A 19,319-nucleotide genomic window follows, 5' to 3' on the forward strand; every position below is an offset into this window, starting at 1 on the left:
GTCTATTCTGTTTCCAAGATTTTGGATCATCTTTAGTATCATTATTCTGAATTCTTTTTCAGGTAGACTGCCTATTTCCTCTTCATTTGTTAGGTCTGGTGGGTTTTTATCTTGCTCCTTCACCTGCTACGTGTTTTTCTGTCTTCTCATTTTGCTCATCTTACTGTGTTTGTGGTCTCCTTTTTGCAGGCTGCAGGTTCATAGTTCCCGTTGCTTTTGGTGTCTGTCCCCAGTGGCTATGGTTGGTTCAGTGGGTTGTGTAGGATTCCTGGTGGAGGGGACTAGTGCCTGTGTTCTGGTGGATGAGGCTGGATCTTGTCTTTCTTGTGGGCAGGTCCACGTCAGGTGGTGTGTTTTGGTGTGTCTGTGGACTTATTATGATTTTAGGCAGCCTCTCTGCTAATGGGTGGCGTTGTCTTCCTGTCTTGCTAGTTGTTTGGCATAGGGTGTCCAGCACTGTACCTTGCTTGTCGTTGAGTGAAGCTGGGTGCTGGTGTTGAGATAAAGATCTCTGGAAGATTTTTCCCGTTTGATATTATGTGGAGCTGGGAGGTCTCTTGTGGACCAGTGTCCTGAAGTTGGCTCTCCCACCTCAGAGGCACAGCACTGACTCCTGGCTGCAGCACCAAGAACCTTTCATCCACACGGCTCAGAATAAAAAGGAGAAAAAGTAGAAAGAAACAATTAGTAGAAGAAGAAAGAAAGGAAGGAAGGAAGAAAGGAGGGAGGGAAGGAAGGAAAAAAGGAAAGAAGATAAAGTAAAATAAAGTATGATAAAATATAATAAAGTTATTAAAATAAAAAATAATTATTAAGAAAAAATGGACAGAACCCTGGGACAGATGGTGGGAGCACAGCTATACAGAGAAAATCTCACACAGAAGCATACACATACACACTCAGAAAAAGAGGAAAAGGGGAAAAAATCATAAATCTTGCTCTCAAAGTCCACCTCCTCAATTTGGGAGGATTCGTTGTCTAAAGGAGGGAAGGAAGGAAAGAAAGAAAGAAAGAAAGAAGATGAAGTAAAATAAAATAAAGTAAGATAAAATAAAGTTATTAAAATAAAAAATAATTATTAAGAAAAAAATTAAAAACAAAAAAACCCCAAAAAGCAAAAATAAAAAACTGATGCATAGAACCCTAGGACAAAAAAAATCACAAATCTTGCTCTCAAAGTCTACCTCCTCAATTTGGGATGATTTGTTGTCTATTCATGTATTCCACAGATACAGGGTACATCAAGTTCATTGTGGAGCTTTCATCCGCTGCTTCTGAGGGTGCTGGGAGAGACTTCCCTTTCTCTTTGTTCGCACAGCTCCCAGGGCTGAGCTTTGGATTCGGCCCCGCCTCTGCGAGTAGGTCGCTGGAGGGCGTCTTTTCTTTGCTCAGACAGGACGGGGTTAAAGGAGCAGCCGCTTCGGGGACTCTGGCTCACTCAGGCTGGGGGGAGGGAGGGGCACGGGGTGCAGGGTGAGCCTGCGGCGGCAGAGGCCGGCGCGACGTTGCAGCAGCCTGAGGCGTGCCGTGTGCTCCCCCGGGGAAGCCGTTCCTGGATCCTGGGACCCTGGCAGTGGCGGGCTGAACAGGCTCCTTGGAAAGGGGGTGTGGATAGTGACCTGTGCTCTCGCACACAGGCTTCTCAGTGGCGGCAGCAGCAGCCTTGGCGTCTTAATGCCCGTCTCTGGGGTCCGCGCTATTAGCCGCGGCTGGGGCCCGTCTCTGGAGCTCCTTTAAGCAGCGCTCTTAATCCCCTCTCCTCGCGTACCAGGAAACAGAGGGAAGAAAAAGTCTCTTGCCTCTTCGGCAGGTCCAGACTTTTCCCTGGACTCCCTCCTGGCTAGCCGTGGTGCACTAACCCCCTGCAGGCTGTGTTCACGCCACCAACCCCAGTCCTCTCCCTGCGCTCCGACCGAAGCCCGAGCCTCAGCTCCCAGTCCCGCCTGCCCTGGTGGGTGAGCAGTCAAGCCTCTTGGGCTGGTGAGTGCCGGTCGGCCCCGATTCTCTGTGTGGGAATCTCTCCGCTTTGCCCTCTGCACCCCTGTTGCTGTGCTCTCCTCTGCGGCTCCGAAGCTTTCCCCATCTGCCACCCGCAGTCTCCACCTGCGAAGGGGCTTCCTAGTGTGTCAAGGATTTTTTTTCTAAATACACTTATCAAACATGCTTTGGTTTATCCTCCTCATATTACAAGCCATGGCCAGCATGTTAGGGCAACTCTGATTTATAGGAACATATTGAAATTTACATACACATAATTTTGTTTGTTTTTTGCTGTGCAAAGCTTTTTACAGTCTTTAAGTGATTTTCATTTTTGATGTTAGAAATAAGTTGTAATTTGATAGTTTTATGTTTGTACTTTTGGTTCTTAGCATACTGAGTTTGAAATTATTTCATTGACTTAAAAGTATAATGTTTCTTAGTATTAAGTTGTTATTGCTTTAAGAAAGATGTTAACAGTCTTTCCTCATTTTTCTCCTTTTTTAAATAACAGAAATGAGCAAGGGGTTTGATGTAAGTATTAGCAGTGTTCTGTTCTGGTTAAGCATCGTCTGGAGTTTTAGTCTTCCTGTTGCTGTGCTTTTAGAGTCCCATTAACAAAGTAAATGGTACCAAGACAAGAATGAATGAGATGATGTTGACCCTGATATTCATAAATATACTTAATATATTTAACTTGGAGAATAGAAGACTAAGGGAGAAACAACTATCTTTCATATATTCCATAAGATGTCATGTGAAATGGGGAACTTGTACTGAAATCACAGTAAAAAACAATAGAGGAAGTTACAGAGCAATAAGTTTTGCTCAATAGGAGGAGGAACTTTCTAGGAACTAGGGATACCTAGCACTGTAGGAAGCTGGCTCTGAAGAGTGGAGCTCCTTTTCTGTGGAAGTATTTAAGTATGGGCTAGGTATCCTTCTATTAAATTCCTGTGAGATGGCTTCTTCACTGTATGAAAATTGATCTCTAAGTTCCTATAAAAGTTTTCAGATTATTTTGTGACATTGAGATTCTTGCTTAGCTTTGAAGTATTTTGTGTTTTTCAGACCAGTGAATGGAGGTTAAGCTATGTCAATAAGGAATTTGCTGTTTGCCCCTCTTACCCACCAATTGTCATAGTACCCAAAGCCATCGATGATGAAGCTCTTCGGAAGGTAGCTACATTTCGACATGGAGGACGCTTCCCAGTACTCAGCTATTATCATAAAAAAAATGGAATGGTAAGTGAACAATAAATACTGCTGCTTAATCGACTGGAAGACTTGGTTTGAGATTCTTAGAAATGTTCCCCTTTTCTGTGTACCTGTTCATTGAAGTGATTAGTCTCTCCTGCTGGGACTTCTGTTATTTAAGCTTTAGGGAATCAGGAGTAGAGTGTTTTCTGTGATCAGGATATGACTTTGAATTCTTTCCATGATGCTGCTTAACCTTAGAAAAGCCCACAGAAGTTTATCTTTAGGACTCAGTACAAAGGGAGCTAATGTTTAGTTGATACTTAAAATTAACACTCTTAAGTAGAAAAATAAATTTCTCTGACCAGAATAATGGTATATACTTTATTTTAATTATTCTCACCAGATTTTCCTGTGAAAGGTAAATTGAACAGACGTTTTTATTTTCAAAAGGGAAAAGAGTGACACATGTCATTAGTCACCACTTAAGTAAACACAGGAGTCAGGAATTGAATGGGCAAGTGCTCACTGTGTGTTCGTTTCCTAAATATTTTCGAAGTTTATTTCTCTCCTCTTACTTTCTCTTTGTCAGTAAACTCTGCTTCTCATTTTGAATCCAATAGTAAATGAGTGGGTAAGTTATAGCTATCTTCCATTTTCCTTTTTCCCCTGGTAGTAAGTCAAATGTAGATATTTAGGATAAAGGGATTTCTATAAATCAGGTCACCTATCTTGCCTGCTCAGCAGTATTTCTCTTCACTAGGGTTCACCATAAAGCATTTTAACAACTCATAAAATATATTATTGTGTCCAGTTACATGGTAAGTGCAGTCTGAGAGTTAGCCATTGTCATCCTCTGGATGACCTTCCTTATGTTAAATTTCAAGGTAGTTAAGATAACAGTATGTATTATGGCACTGGTCCCCAACCTTTTTGTCACCAGGGACTCTTCATGGAAGACAGTTTTTCCATGGAAAGGGTGGGGGGATGGCTCAGGCAGTAATGCGAGTGATGGGGAGCGGCAGATGAAGCTTTGCTCGCCTGCCTACCACTCACCTCCTGCTCTGTGGCCCGGTTCCTAACAGGCCGTGGGCTGGCACTGGTCTGTGGCCTGGGGGTTGGGGACCCCTGTATTATGGGATGAGCTTGAAATAATTCTAAACCATTTGCCAGGGAATAGATCAGTATAACAGATGTGGATTTCTTGAGAAAAGTTTCAAAAGCAGACTTCGAAGTATGTAGTTTTTGGATTTTGGAGACAAATGGTTAAGTCCTGGAATACTGGAAGAAGCCCACTGGAGAATAAAGAATAAATAAGTAGCTTTCAAGATATTGAAAGTGATTCCCAAAACAAGAATAATAGTACATAAATTTTTTTTTATTTTACCATCGGTGCCTTTTCTCTTTATAATTATTGATAAAACCTGCCAACCCTAAGTTTATGTAGTTGAAGCCAAAGTTTCCTGGTGTGTAGGCTGTTATCATTATCTTAATTACAGGCCCAGATCTGCTGGATAATTAATTCACTGATTAAATGAATTGTAATATTTGATCTTAAAGAGGAACTATAATTTATTATGTGAAAGTATTTTGAGATAGTAGGAAGAAAAATCGTGTAAAAGTACAAGTCTTATTTTTGTTTTACAATGATTAACTATTGTCAATACATAGAAACATTTCTTTGTTTTAGGATCAAATTCATCTCCAAAGTGGCACACTGTTTTTTTACTTTTTATTACATCTTTATTGGAGTATAATTGCTTTACAGTGGTGTGTTAGTTTCTGCTATATAACAAAGTGAATCAGCCATACATATACATATACCCCCATATCTCCTCCCTCCCACCCCTCCCTATCCCACCCCTCAAGGTGGTCACAAAGCACCGAGCTGATCTCCCTATGCTATGTGGCTGCTTCCCACTAGCTATCTATTTTACATTCGGTAGTGTATATATGTCCATGCCACTCTCTCACTTCGTCCTAGCTTACCCTTCCCCCTCCCTGCATCCCCAAGTCCATTCTCTAGTAGGTCTGCGTCTTTATTCCTGTTGTGCCCCTAGATTCTTTTTTTTTTTTAAACAGAGAACAGGAGTCTTTATTTATTTATTTATTTTTAAATTTATTTATTTATTTGTTTGTTTTGGGCTGTGTTGGGTCTTTGTTTCTGTGCGAGGGCTTTCTCTAGTTGTGGCAAGCGGGCGCCACTCTTCATCGCGGTGCGCGGGCCTCTCTCACTATCGCGGCCTCTCTTGTTGCGGAGCACATGCTCCAGACGCGCAGGCTCAGTAGTTGTGGCTCATGGGCCTAGTTGCTCTTCGGCATGTGGGATCTTCCCAGACCAGGGCTCGAACCCGTGTCCCCTGCATCGGCAGGCGGATTCTCAACCACTGCGCCACCAGGGAAGCCCCACCTAGGTTCTTCATGACCATTTTCTTTAGATTCCATATATATGTGTTAGTATACGGTATTTGTTTTTCTCTTTCTGACCTACTTCACTCTGTATGACAGACTCTAGGTCCATCTACCTCACTACAAATAAATCAATTTCGTTTCTTTTTATGGCTGAGTAATGTTCCATTGTATATATGTGCCATATCTTCTTTATCCATTCATCTGTCTGTGGACACTTAGGTTGCTTCCATGTCCTGGCTATTGTAAATAGAGCTGCAATGAACATTGTGGTACATGACTCCTCACAGAATTGTTTTTTGAGATACTCTTAATCTAGCTAATTCATTTCTGTTTGCAGAAACTTTAAAAAGCAGCTACTGTTAAATTTTAGACTCTATTGTCCTTGTAGGTTATTATGCGAAGTGGTCAGCCACTCACTGGCACAAATGGGAGACGGTGCAAAGAAGATGAGAAGCTGATAAATGCTACCCTCAGGGCAGGAAAGCGTGGCTACATCATTGACACCCGACCTCTAAACGTAGCTCAGCAAGCTAGAGCCAAAGGAGGTGGCTTTGAACAAGAAGCTCATTATCCCCAGTGGAGGCGGATTCATAAGTACATTGAGAGGTAAAAGATTCGGGAGACAGTACTGGACTCTTATTTGAAGATATTTAGAGTGAGTGAGCCTTAGCTGTTCAAAAATCGCAAGTTTTCAAATGAACCTTCATATTAACTTGAGTCAAAAAATTGGCTGGATATCCTGTCCTTGTGTTTTATAAGATAAGCAGAAAACTTAATGGTGGATGCTCAGAAGTGAGTTTTGATCAGATAGCATTTTTTCTCTGTTAGCTCTGAAATTTCATCACCATGAGGTCTGCTCCTCTACTTGTAGATCAGTCACCAAACTTACTGACAAGATATGGTACGCCTAATTATATTTTCCTAAGTCAAAAAGACGTAGACATTTAATTTCCCTGCTACGCACTTATGTTCACACCTTGTTTCCTCTACCTATATCATCTCCTTTATGCTTGCATTTAGTGGTTTATAATTGCTTCTGGGTGGGTGAGTGGGTGGGAGTTGGAGCTAATAAAACAATGGGATCTGAGCTGGCCTTGGGCATCCCTGCTGACAGTAGAGTTGATTCTGTGGGAACGGGACACAGATGTTAGTGGTGCTGTTTTGTGACCTGTCACAAAAAGCAGTGCTGTGGCCCTCTCCTCAGTCAGGTAATTCAGTTATGCAAACTGGGTTTAATCTGTTCAGATGAGGAAGAGTTTACCATCGCAGGCATTTAAGCATTTCACAATCATGTTTAAATATTAGTTTTTCAGTCTTTAACCCTGTAAGTTATTATATAGCAAGGTAAATATTTTTATAGTATTTTGAGCTGCTTTTTCCCTTGGATATATATTGGGGGCTGAGTTTTTGATTTGGTTTCTTCTTTCATTGTTCTATGTTCTGTTTTCTTTCTTTCTTCTTTTTAACTTTTTCTTGTTTTTGAAAGGTATCACATTCTTCAGGAGAGCTTAATCAAACTCGTGGAAGCTTGTAATGACCAAACACATAACATGGACCGATGGCTCAGTAGATTGGAGGCTTCCAACTGGCTGACTCACATCAAAGAGATTCTGACAACTGCCTGTCTGGCAGCTCAGTGTCTCGACAGGTAAAGTGCCTCTCCGGGTTCTGGAGCGGGGCACTCACACCAACTAGACTTCGCTTCCATCCAGACCTGTGGTTGTGTATTATGTTACTGTTCACGCCTGTCTGTATCTTATGTTCACATCATTTTATGAATAACTATAGAAGATAGTCAATGCCATTCAGTGTCAGTGAAGTGTGTGTGTAGAGTCTGGCATTTAATTGATAATGTGTCTTGAATGAATGTGAACCATGTACATATACATGTCTTCCATGACAAAAATTTTTTAAGTACTAAAGGACGTATTTTTTTCTATAAAAATCCTTAAAATGTGAATCTACCAATTTTCCTTTTCTTAGACTGAAAAAGAATGAAAAGTTTTCTTATTTCTCCTTAGAGGGCCAAACTTGGCCTTCAAGGAACTTTTGAAATAGCAATGAAAGGAAACATGTAATTTTGTTACACAGTAAGTGATCCTTTCTAATGTCTCAGCTATCTTGTTACAAACTACTTGATATGTGCAGTTATATCTGGATCTCAAGTTGAGAAGACCGGATGGTGGTGATGTGAAGTATATGAAGTGGTTTTAGTTTATTCACTCAGTTGAAAGTTGCTAATCCTTGAGACTTGCTTGAGGCTGAAGACTTGAACAGGGGTAGAAGGATTGGTATAAGGTGTTGCAGAAGCTTAGAATGCCCTTTTATTTTATTTATTTTTCATTTTAAACCTGTTTTTTTTTTAAATTTATTTATTTATTTAGGGCCGCGTTGGGTCTTCGTTGCTGCACGCGGGCTTTCTCTAATTGCCGCAAGCGGGGGCTCCTCTTCGTTGCAGTGTGCGGGCTTCTCATTGTGGTGGCTTCTCTTATTGCAGAGTACAGGTTCTAGGTGTGTGGGCTTCGGTAGTTGTGGCAGGCAGGCTCAGGAGTTGTGGCACACAGGCTTAGTTGCTCCGCAGCATGCAGGATCTTCCGGGACCAGGGCTCAAACCCGTGTCCCCTGCACTGGTGGATTCTTAACCACTGCACCACCAGGGGAAGTCGTTTTAAAATCTTATACACTTGCAAAGATGGGGTGGAGGGGGGTGCTGAACTTCCTAGCAGCCAATTCAAAGACAGAGAACACTTTGCTTAAAAATGAACCCATATAAACATGAATTTCAATTAGAACCCCGATCTGCATTCACATAGGATGCTGTAACAGGCCCTAGAAGAGCTGGCTAAGTCCTTGTCTTGGTCCATCTCTACTCTAATGTCTTCATTAGCTTCCACAGAGAATAGATGTCTCCTCGATAAGGCATCAGTTACTCCACTTGAAAGCAGACAGGAGAAAGACTGAAAGGAGGTTTTCTGCAAACCAGATTTTTAAAAGAATGCCTTAAATTTAATTTCTTTCCCATCTTGTTTCCATTGTCTCTTTTATTCCTTCCTGTTTTCTAAATGACTGTTATCATCACATTCAATTGGTATTGAAGCCCTGCCAGGAGTAATGGCCAGAGCAGTCCAAGGAGCACTGAGCTGTTTCTCCTTGATTTTGTCTTTCTGTATCTCAAGTAGCACAAAAGCCTTGTCTTCAAGGAACAGTTCAAACATCAACAGGCACGTTGCTTTTCATAAACCACATGTCCACCTCAGTCACCTTTTTTCTTTCTTTCCTGGATTGAACTTCTAAGTCTACCTGCATTATTCTTTGTTGATTTGCCTCAGTCATGTCTCAAATTCCTATACATATATAATTTCCTTTAAGCTTCCAAACAACAATTGTTATGTATTATTACCCTACCTCTATAGATAAGGAAAAATAAAATCAGAGTAAGTTGCCTGTGTTGTGCTGATTACAGCCCAGTGGCAGTGCTGAGAGTCCAACATTTTTGTAAGAAATAATTGAGGAGTAACACAGATAGACCCTTGAGTGTATGTCTCTGGATCTTTTCCTGGATCTTTAAATGGCTGTTGTTCTGCTCTGATATTTTCTATGCTATTTTGTTTGTTTGTTGTTGTTGTTTTTGGTTTAAGTAACATCAGGGATAGTTAACATACAAACTTCTAGCTGGGAGAGCAAATCTATTTCACAGGGAAAAATGCCCATCCCTTGGTTGTTTCAGAAGGGACTCCTTGTTTGCTTCAGAAAGCTGAAGGAAGACTCTGGGAGTACATTAATATATGCTAACAACTTTTTCTATAGGAAAGCGTGAAAACTTGCCCCACTCTTGTGTAAGATGGAACATGAAATATTTTGATACATTATCCTTCTATATTAAAAAAAATCTAGGCTGCTGCTTTAAAAGAGGGCAGATGTGACCCCAATTGCCTTTTGGGGGGTTAATTTTTAAATGTTTGCACACCAACAATTTCATCAACAAAAACATACATCTCTGAATAAAATGAGAAATACTTATAACCAAGAAGAACAACAGATAATTTTACTGGTAGTTACTGATTTTATAATGTTTTTCAGTTTATCAGAGTGATTTTTCTTTTTTGAAAGCATTTTGCATGCTTATTTTGGGTCAAATTCTAAACCTAGCCCTGACAACAGTATTTAATTTCCAGGGGCTAGTATATGTACACAACAAAAACTTCCAAAGATATCTTCCTATCAACTGAGTTATTTAAAATAATAATCTATTTGTCTGCCAGAAAAAACATTGATATCATATTAAAGCTAGACTTTTGGAGGGGGAGACATATTTTGTTATTCATTTCTAAACAATTTAAAAAAGAAATATGAAAATAATTACAAAATCAAACTTTCTAGAGTCATAAATTATTTTATACTCCTAAGTGGTTAATTCCTTTTTTTAATTAATTGAAGTATATTTGATTTACAGTGTTGTATTAGTTTCAGGTGTACAGCAAAGTGATTCAGTTATACATATATATATATCTATTCTTTTTCAGATTCTTTTCCCATACAGATTATTACAGAGTATTGAGTAGGGTTCCCTGTGCTCTACAGTAGGTCCTTGCTGATTATCTATTTTATGTATAGTAGTGTGTATATGTTAATCCCAACCTCCTAATTTATCCCTTCCCCTCCTTTCCCTTTGGTAACCTATAAGTGTGTTTTCTAAGTCTGTGAGTCAGTTTCTGTTTTGTAAGTAAGTTCATTTGTATCATTTTTTAGATTCCACGTATAAGTGATATGATTTGATATTTGTCTTTCTCTGTCTGACTTCACTTAGAATGATCATCTCTAGGTCCATCCATGTTGCTGCAAAAGGCATTATTTCTTTCTTTTTTCATTCATTTTATCCCCATCAGTGTATACATGTCAATCCCAATCTCCCAACTCATCACACCACCACCACCACCCCCACCACTTCCCCCCTTGGCGTCCATACGTTTGTTCTCTACATCTGTGTCTCAATTTCTGCCCTGCAAACCAGTTCATCTGTACCATTTTTCTAGGATGCACATATATGCGTTAATATACGATATTTGTTTTTCTCTTTCTGCCTTACTTCACTCTGTATGACAGTCTCTAGATCCATCCACGTCTCTACAAATGACCCAATTTCATTCCTTTTCATGGCTGAGTAGTATTCCATTGTGCATATGTGCCACATCTTCTTTATCCATTCATCTATCGATGGACCTTTAGGTTGCTTCCTTGTCTTGGCTGTTGTAAACAGTGCTGCAATGAACAGTGAGGTGCATGTATCTTTTTGAAGTATGTTTTTCTCCAGATATATGCCCAGGAGTGGGATTGCTGGATCATATGGTAGCTCTATTTTTAGTTTTTTGAGAAACTTCCATACTGCTTTCCATAGTGGCTATATCAATTTACATTCCCACCAATAGTGTAGGAAGGTTCCCTTTTCCCCACACCCTCTCCAGCATTTATTATTTGTAGACTTTTTGATGATGGCCATTCTGACTGGTGTGATGGGATACCTCAGTAGTTTTGATTTGCATTTCTCTAATAATTAGTGATGTTGAACATCTTTTCCTGTGCTTTTTGGCCATCTGTATGTCTTCTTTGGAGAAATGTCTATTTATGTCTTCTGCCCATTTTTTGATTGGGTTATTTGTTTTCTGCATCATCTGTTTGTATATTTTGGAGATTAATCCCTTGTCAGTTGCTTCATTTGCAAATATTTTCTCCCATTCTGTGGGTTTTCTTTTTGTTTACGGTTTCCTTTGCTGTGCAAAAGCTTTTACGTTTTTTTTTTTCTGGCTGCGTTGGGTCTTCGTTGCTACACACAGGCTTTCTCTAGTTGCGGCGAGTGGAGGCTACTCTTCATTGCAGTGTGCAGGCTTCTCATTGCGGTGGCTTCTCTTGTTGTGGAGCACGGGCTCTAGGCACGCGGGCTTCAGTAGTTGTGGCTTGTGGGCTCTAGAGCGCAGGCTCAGTAGTTGTTGCGCATGGGCTTAGTTGCTCTGTGGCATGTGGGATCTTCCCAGACCAGGGATCGAACCCATGTCCCCTGCAGTGGCAGGCAGATCCCTGACAACTGTGCCACCAGGGAAGTCCCACTTTTAAGTTTATTCGGTCCCATTTGTTTTTTTTTGTTTTTCTTTTATTTTATTGGAGTGTAGTTGCTTTACACTGCTGTGTCAGTTTGTTTTTATCTTCATTACTCTAGGAGGTGGATTGAAAAAGATATTGCTGTGATTTATGTCAAAGAGTGTTCTTCCTATGTTTTCCTCTAAAAGTTTTATAATGTCTGGTCTTACATTTAGGTCTCGAATCCATTTTGAGTTTATTTTTGTGTATGGTGTTAGGGAGTGCTCCAATTTCATTCTTTTACGTGTAGCTGTCCAGTTCTCCCAGCACCACTCATTGAAGAGACTGTCTTTTCTCCATTGTACATCTTTGCCTCCTTTGTCATAGATTAGTTGACCATAGGTGCGTGGGTTTATCTCTGGCCTTTCTATCTTGTTCCATTGATCTATGTTTCTGTTTTTGTGCCAGTACCATATTGTCTTGATTACTGCAGCTTTGTAGTACAGTCTGAAGTCAGGGAGTCTGATTCCTCTAGGTCCGTTTTTTTCCCTCAAGACTGCTTTGGCTATTCGGGGCCTTTTTGGTCTCCATATAAATTTTAAAATTATTTATTCTAGTTCTGTAAAAAATGCCATTGGTAATTTGATAGGGATTGCATTGAATCTGTCGATTGCTTTGGGTAGTATACTCATTTTCACAATATTGATTCTTCCAATCCAAGAACATGGTATTTCTCTCCATCTGTTGGTATCATCTTTAATTTCTTTCATCAGTGTCTTATAGTTTTCTGCATACAGGTCTTTTGTCTCCTTAGGTAGGTTTATTCCTAGGTATTTTATTCTTTTTGTTGCAATGATAAATGGGAGTGTTTCCTTAATTTCTCTTTCAGAGTGTTCATCATTAGTGTATAGGAATGCAAGAGATTTCTGTGCATTAATTTTGTATCCTGTAACTTTACCAGATTCATTGATTAGCTCTAATAGTTTTCTGGTGGCATCTTTAGGATTCTCTATGTATAGTATCATGTCATCTGCAAAAAAATGACAGTTTCACTTCTTCTTTTCCAATTTGTATTCCTTTTATTTCTTTCTCTTCTCTGATTGCCATGGCTAGGACTTCCAAAACTATGTTGAATAAGAGTTGGGAGAGTGGACATCCTTGTCTTATTCCTGATCTTAGAGGAAATGCTTTCAGTTTTTCACCATTGAGAATGTTTGCTGTGGGTTTGTTGTATATGGCCTTTATTTTGTTGAGGTAGGTTCCCTCTATGCCCACTTTCTGGAGAGTTTTTATCATAAACGGGTGTTGAATTTTGTCAGAAGCTTTTTCTGCATCTATTGAGATGATCATATGGTTTTTCTTCTTCAATTTGTTAATATGGTGTATCACATTGATTGATTTGCATATATTGAAGAATTGTTGCATCCCTGGGATAAATCCCACTTGATCACGGTGCACGATCCCTTCAATGTGTTGTTGGATTCTGTTTGCTAGTATTTTGTTGAGGATTTTTGCATCTTTATTCATCCGTGATATTGGTCTGTAATTTTCTTTTTTGTAGTATCTTTGTCTGGTTTTGGTATCAGGGTGATGGTGGCCTCATAGAGTGAGTTTGCGAGTGTTCCTTCCTCTGCAATTTTTTGGAAGAGTTTGAGAAGGATGGCTGTTAGGTCTTCTCTAAATGTTTGACAGAATTCACCTGTGAAGCCATCTGGCCCTGGACTTTTGTTTGTTGGAAGATTTTTTTTTTTTTTGGCGGTACGTGGGCCTCTCACTGTTGTGGCCTCTCTCATTGCAGAGCACAGGCTCCGGATGCGAAGGCTCAGTGGCCCTGGCTCACGGACCCAGCCGCTCCGCGGCATATGGGATCTTCCTGGACCGGGTCATGAACCCGTGTCCCTTGCATCAGCAGGCGGACTCTCAACCACTGCACCACCAGGGAAGCCCCTGTTGGAAGATTTTTAATCACAGTTTCAATTTCATTACTTGTGATTGGTCTGTTCATATTTTCTGTTTTTTCCTGGTTCACCCTTGGAAAGTTACACCTTTCTAAGGATTTGTCCATTTCTTCCAGGTTGTCCATTTTATTGGCATAGAGTTGCTTGTAGTAGTCTCTGAGGATGCTTTGTATTTCTGCGATGTCCATTGTAACTTCTCCTTTTTCATTTCTAATTTTATTGATTTGAGTCCTCTCCCTCTTTTTCTTGATGAGTCTGGCTAATGGTTTATCAATTTTGTTTACCTTCTAAAAGAACCAGCTTTTAGTTTTATTGATCTTTGCTATTGTTTTCTTTGTTTCTATTTCATTTATTTCTGCTCTGATCTTTATGATTTCTTTCCTTCTGCTAACTTTCGGTTTTGTTTGTTCTTTCTCTAGTTCCTTTAGGTATAAGGTTAGATTGTTTACTTGAGATTTTTCTTGTTTCTTAAGGTAGGCTTGTATAGCTATAAAATTCCCTCTTAGAACTGCTTTTGCTGCATCCCATAGGTTTTGGATGGTCGTGTTTTCATTGTCTTTTGTCTCTAGGTATGTTTTGATTTCCTCTTTGATTTCTTCAGTGATCTCTTGGTTATTTAGTAATGTATTGTTTGGCCTTCATGTGTTTGTGTTTTTTACGTTTATTTCCCTGTAATTCATTTCTAATCTCATAGCATTGTGGTCAGAAAAGATGCTTGATATGATCTCAGTTTTCTTAAATTTACTGAGGCTTGATTTGTGACCCAAGATGTTATCTGTCCTGGAGAACATTCTGTGTGCACTTGAGAAGAAAGTGTAATCTGCTGTTTTTGGATGTAATGTCCTATAAATATAAATTAAATCTATCTGGTCTATTGTGTCATTTAAAGTTTCTGTTTCCTTATTTATTTTCATTTTGGATGATCTGTCCATTGGTTTAAGTGAGGTGTTAAAGTCCCCCACTATTATTGTGTTACTGTCGATTTCCTCTTTTATAGCTGTTAGCAGTTGCCTTATGTATTGAGGTGCTCCTATGTTGGGTGCATATAGATTTATAATTTTTATATCTTCTTCTTGGATTGATCCCTTGATCATTATGTAGTGTCCTTCCTTGTCTCTTGTAACATTCTTTATTTTAAAGTCTATTTTATCTGATATGAGTATAACTACTCCAGCTTTCTTTTGATTTCCATTTGCATGGGATATCTTTTTCCATCCCCTCACTTTCAGTCTGTATGTGTCCTTAGGTCTGAAGTGGGTCTCTTGTAGACAGCATATATATGGGTCTTGTTTTTTATCCATTCAGCAAGCCTGTGTCTTTTGGTTGGAGCATTTAATCCATTTACGTTTAAGGTAATTATCGATATGTATGTTCCTGTGACCATTTTCTTCATTGTTTTCGGTTCGTTTTTGTAGGTCCTTTTCTTCTCTTGTGTTTCCCACTTAGAGAAGTTCCTTTAGCATTTGTTATAGAGTTGGTTTGGTGGTGCTGAATTCTCTTAGCTTTTGCTTGCCTGTAAAGCTTTTGATTTCTCCATCAAATCTGAATGAGATCCTTGCTGGGTAGAGTAATCTTGGTTGTAGGTTCTTCCCTTGCATCACTTTAAGTACATCATGCCACTCCCTTCTGGCTTGTATAGTTTCTGCTGAGAAATCATCTGTTAACCTTATGGGAGTTCCCTTGTATGTTATTTGTCATTTTTCCCTTGCTGCTTTTAATAATATTTCTGTGTCTTTATTTTTGCCAATTTGATTACTATGTGTCTCGGCGTGTTTCTCCTTGGGTTTATCCTGTATGGGACTCGCTGCGCTTCCTGGACTTGGGTGGCTATTTCTTTTTCCATGTTAGGGAAGTTTTCGACTATAATCTCTTCAAATATTTTCTCTAGTCCTTTCTCTCTCTCTTCTCCTTCTGGGACCCCTATAATGCAAATGTTGTTGCTTTTAATGTTGTTCCCAAAGGTCTCTTAGGCTGTCTTCATTTCTTTTCATTCTTTTTTCTTTATTCTGTTGCTCAGCAGTGAATTCCACCATCCTGTCTTCCATGTCACTTATCCGTTCTTCTGCCTCAGTTATTCTGCTATTGATTCCTTCTAGTGTAGTTTTCATTTCAGTTAGTGTATTGTTCATCTCTGTTTGTGTGTTCTTTAATTCTTCTAGGTCTTTGTCAAACATTTCTTGCATCTTCTCGATCTTTGCCTCCATTCTTTTTCTGAGGTCCTGGATCATCTTCACTATCATTATTCTGAATTCTTTTTCTGGAAGGTTGCCTATTTCCACTTCATTTAGTTGTTTTTCTGGGGTTTTATCTTGTTCCTTCATCTGGGACATAGCCCTCTGCCTTTTCATCTTGTCTATCTTTCTGTGAACGTGGTTTTTGTTCCACAGGCTGCAGGATTGTAGTTCTTCTTGCTTCTGCTGTCTGCCCTCTGTTAGAATGCCCTTTTTAAGAAGGGGATTCCCACTGAAACCGTAGGTAGGTAGAAGTGTTGTTACCACATAGTTGGGTGGCACTTTTCTTTGAGATTTTGTTTTATTGATGCTTCCAAATTAGGGAAATATATATGTAATTTTAAAAATAATTAATGAAAAATTGATAATAGAACAGGTTGCTTAAGATCATGTGGTGAGTTAGCAAGCAACTTACCACAGGGGCACCAAGTGCCATGAATCAGGATTCCCTGGGATTCCTGGTGTAGCGACTTCCCTGGTGATCCAGTGGTAGAGAATCCACCTTCCTATGCAGGGGACACGGATTTGATCCCTGGTCAAGGAACTAAGATCCCACTTGCCATGGGGTGACTAAGCCCACATTGCCACAGCTACTGAACTCATGCGCCTCAATGAGAGAGCCCATGTGCCGCGAACTACAGATCCCACTCATTCTGGTGCCCACGCGCTACAACTAGAGAGAGAAAACCAACACGCCACAAGTAGAGAGAAGCCCACACTGCAACGAAAATATCCTGCATGCCGCAACTAAGGCCCGATGCAGCCAAAACAATAAAGAAAAAAGAAGGGAAGCCCATTTATCTTATAAAATATGGGAGTTAAAGACCAAGGTTCTATGGCAGAGAAATAATACAGAATGATGAGATGTATATATTAAGGGTTTGGGTTTTTTTAACCTAAGTTAAAAATGTTTCCCCTTACATGATGAGTACAGAGGCTTTGTTTGCTTATGAAACATGAATTGTCATAAACCCTTATAACAATGTTGTCTAAATTTTCAGCCATAATAAGAGGTGATGCAGGTGAATGTAATCCCAGGAGCAGAACAATGTTTGCTCTCTGCACCTTTGTTTAGTTTGGGCTACCTTAAATAAACGGGGACTTCCATACTCCTAGGAGAATTGAAGTTTTTGCTTTATTTTGCCATGTTTGAGTTCCCTTTGTTGATGTATATTAGCTCATTAGTTATACCTCCATAAAAGTCTGCCCTTACAACACTCAAAATGTAAAAATAGACCTTAAGTTAATTGAATTAAATTTAGAGTATACCACAGATAACTAGGATATATATCTAATATATATCAAAAGCCTGAAAACATTTGCTCGTACCCTTCAGTCTAGTCATTAGATTGCATCCTGAGAATGGGGTTGTTAACTTAACCATAGGTGAACTTCAGGGAGTCTTGTTTTCAAAGTAAGAACTCCAGAATAATTCAGCAAAAGACAAAAAGCTAAGTACACCATCTAAAGTGTAACAAAAATTGGCAGTGACAGGAATGTCCAACTATAGGATTAAGTAAATTGTAGTTCATCACTTAATAGAATATTATGTAACCATTAATACAATACTTTTTTTTTTTTTTTTTTTTTTTGCGGTACGCGGGCCTCTCACTATTGTGGCCTCTCCCGTTGTGGAGCACAGGCTCCAGACACGCAGGCTCAGCGGCCATGGCTCACGGGCCCAGCTGCTCCATGGCATGTGGGATCTTCCCGGACCAGGGCACGAACCCGTGTCCCCTGCATCGGCAGGCGGACTCTCAACCACTGAGCCACCAGGGAAGCCCTAATACAATATACTTTTATAGATGACATAGAACATGGAAAAATGTTTATAATAAAAGTGGAAATAATAAGTTACCTTTTGTTACAGCTATGTAAAGTATATCTGTACATGAGGAAAGAATTAACAGTAACCAAACATAAAACTTTTATGGGAAAGTGGTGAGCTCATTTCCCTTTTTTCCACAATTTCCTTCACTGTCATTTCAATAAAAAGAGGTAGAAGAAGGGGAGGGGAGAAAATGTAGTTTAGTTTCTGGTGTTTCCTCCCACTCTTTATAATAATGGGGTCCTAGGTACCACCTACAGAATGTATAGTGGTATCATTGCCACTGACTTTCTAGATTGACACTTTTTTTCCCCCTAAGGAATTTATTTTATTTGGTTGCACTGGGTCTATTTGGTTGCACCGGGTCTTATTTGCAGCAGGCGGACTCCTTAGTTGTGGCTTGCAGGCTCCTTAGTTGTAGGTTGCCGGCTCCTTAGTTGCAGCATGTGGGCTCCTTAATTGCAGCTCATGGGTTCCTTAGTTGCGGGTTGCTGGCTCCTTAGTTGCAACACGTGGGCTCCTTAGTTGTGGCATGTGAATTCTTAGTTGTGGCATGCAAGCTCTTAGTTGTGGCATGCATGTGGGATCTAGTTCCCTGACCAGGGATCGAACCTGGGCCCCCTGCATTGGGAGCATGGAGTCTTAACCACTGTGCCACCAGGGCAGTCCCTAGATTGACACTTGTATATATAATATTTAAAATTTTTTCTTCTGTTTTCATGTTTCTCAAAGTGTGGTTTAGGACTTGTTTCCCAGATTCATTATGGTTTATGAAGGCATCCTTACAGTAAACTGATGGTGGAAAGGTGGAATCAAGGTCAGAGAGATACAGAAAAATAACTTTAATTGTGTGTTTCTAGGCTTGATGAGAAAAGGCTTTAGTTAACTATATTAAAGCAGAAAAGTTCAGCATCTAGTGAATGTGATGAGGTCTGCTTTCTGGTTTTGTAAAGGAAGAAAACATTCAGGAAAAGGTTTTATGAAATTTGTTATAATGTAAATGGGTTCTTGCCCTATGAAATTTGGGACTTATAGTTTTATATTTTCCCCAAGGGAAGCTGTCTTCATGTACCTCATTTTAGACTCTAAACCTACTGGACAGAGCAGAATGCAAAAGACTTTCAAGTGTTATACTCAAGAAATGTTTATTATTAACAGAGTTGGTTGACCGTGTCAGGAGTGTCCCATTTGTCCTCTGAATTTTCCTACCAGGGAAGGAGCATCCATACTGATTCATGGAACAGAAGGAACTGATTCCACACTCCAGGTTACCTCCCTGGCCCAGATCATCTTGGAACCAAGAAGCAGGACCATCCAGGGCTTTGAGGCCTTGATAGAGAGAGAGTGGCTTCAGGTGAGAAAAGCTATTTTGTCCACAGAGGAACTGCTCATAATTGATGTTTGATCCTGGTTTGTGGGAATGGATATAATATATGAAATTCTGATTGATTCAGATGTTTAATTTTCTGGGGGACAGTTAATCTCTCTTCCTCTTAATAAATGCCTTTAATTTTTACTGCCTCTCAATTTCTGTCTCCCTCTTTGTTTATATTGCTCATTTGGCACTTCATTCCCCTAACAAACGTTATTAGTTGTACCTTGTTACCTATAGGGGAAACACAAAGAAAGTGTAAACATGGTTTT

The 19,319-nt window shown here is 39.8% G+C and overlaps 1 protein-coding gene across 1 annotated transcript in view; it reads left to right on the forward strand.

The window, feature by feature from the left end:
* Window positions 1-19,319, forward strand: part of MTMR9 (myotubularin related protein 9) — an 86,558-nt gene that overhangs the window by 40,924 nt on the left and 26,315 nt on the right. Inside the window, exons 4-7 of the mRNA XM_081237520.1 lie at window positions 3,049-3,222; window positions 5,975-6,192; window positions 7,073-7,234; window positions 18,888-19,029. Coding sequence (XP_081093646.1) covers window positions 3,049-3,222; window positions 5,975-6,192; window positions 7,073-7,234; window positions 18,888-19,029 — 696 coding nt within the window. The remainder of the gene's footprint in view (window positions 1-3,048; window positions 3,223-5,974; window positions 6,193-7,072; window positions 7,235-18,887; window positions 19,030-19,319) is intronic.

Source organism: Mesoplodon bidens, assembly GCF_964165515.1.
Source record: "Mesoplodon bidens genome assembly, chromosome: 6".
NCBI classification, from domain to species: domain Eukaryota; kingdom Metazoa; phylum Chordata; class Mammalia; order Artiodactyla; family Ziphiidae; genus Mesoplodon; species Mesoplodon bidens.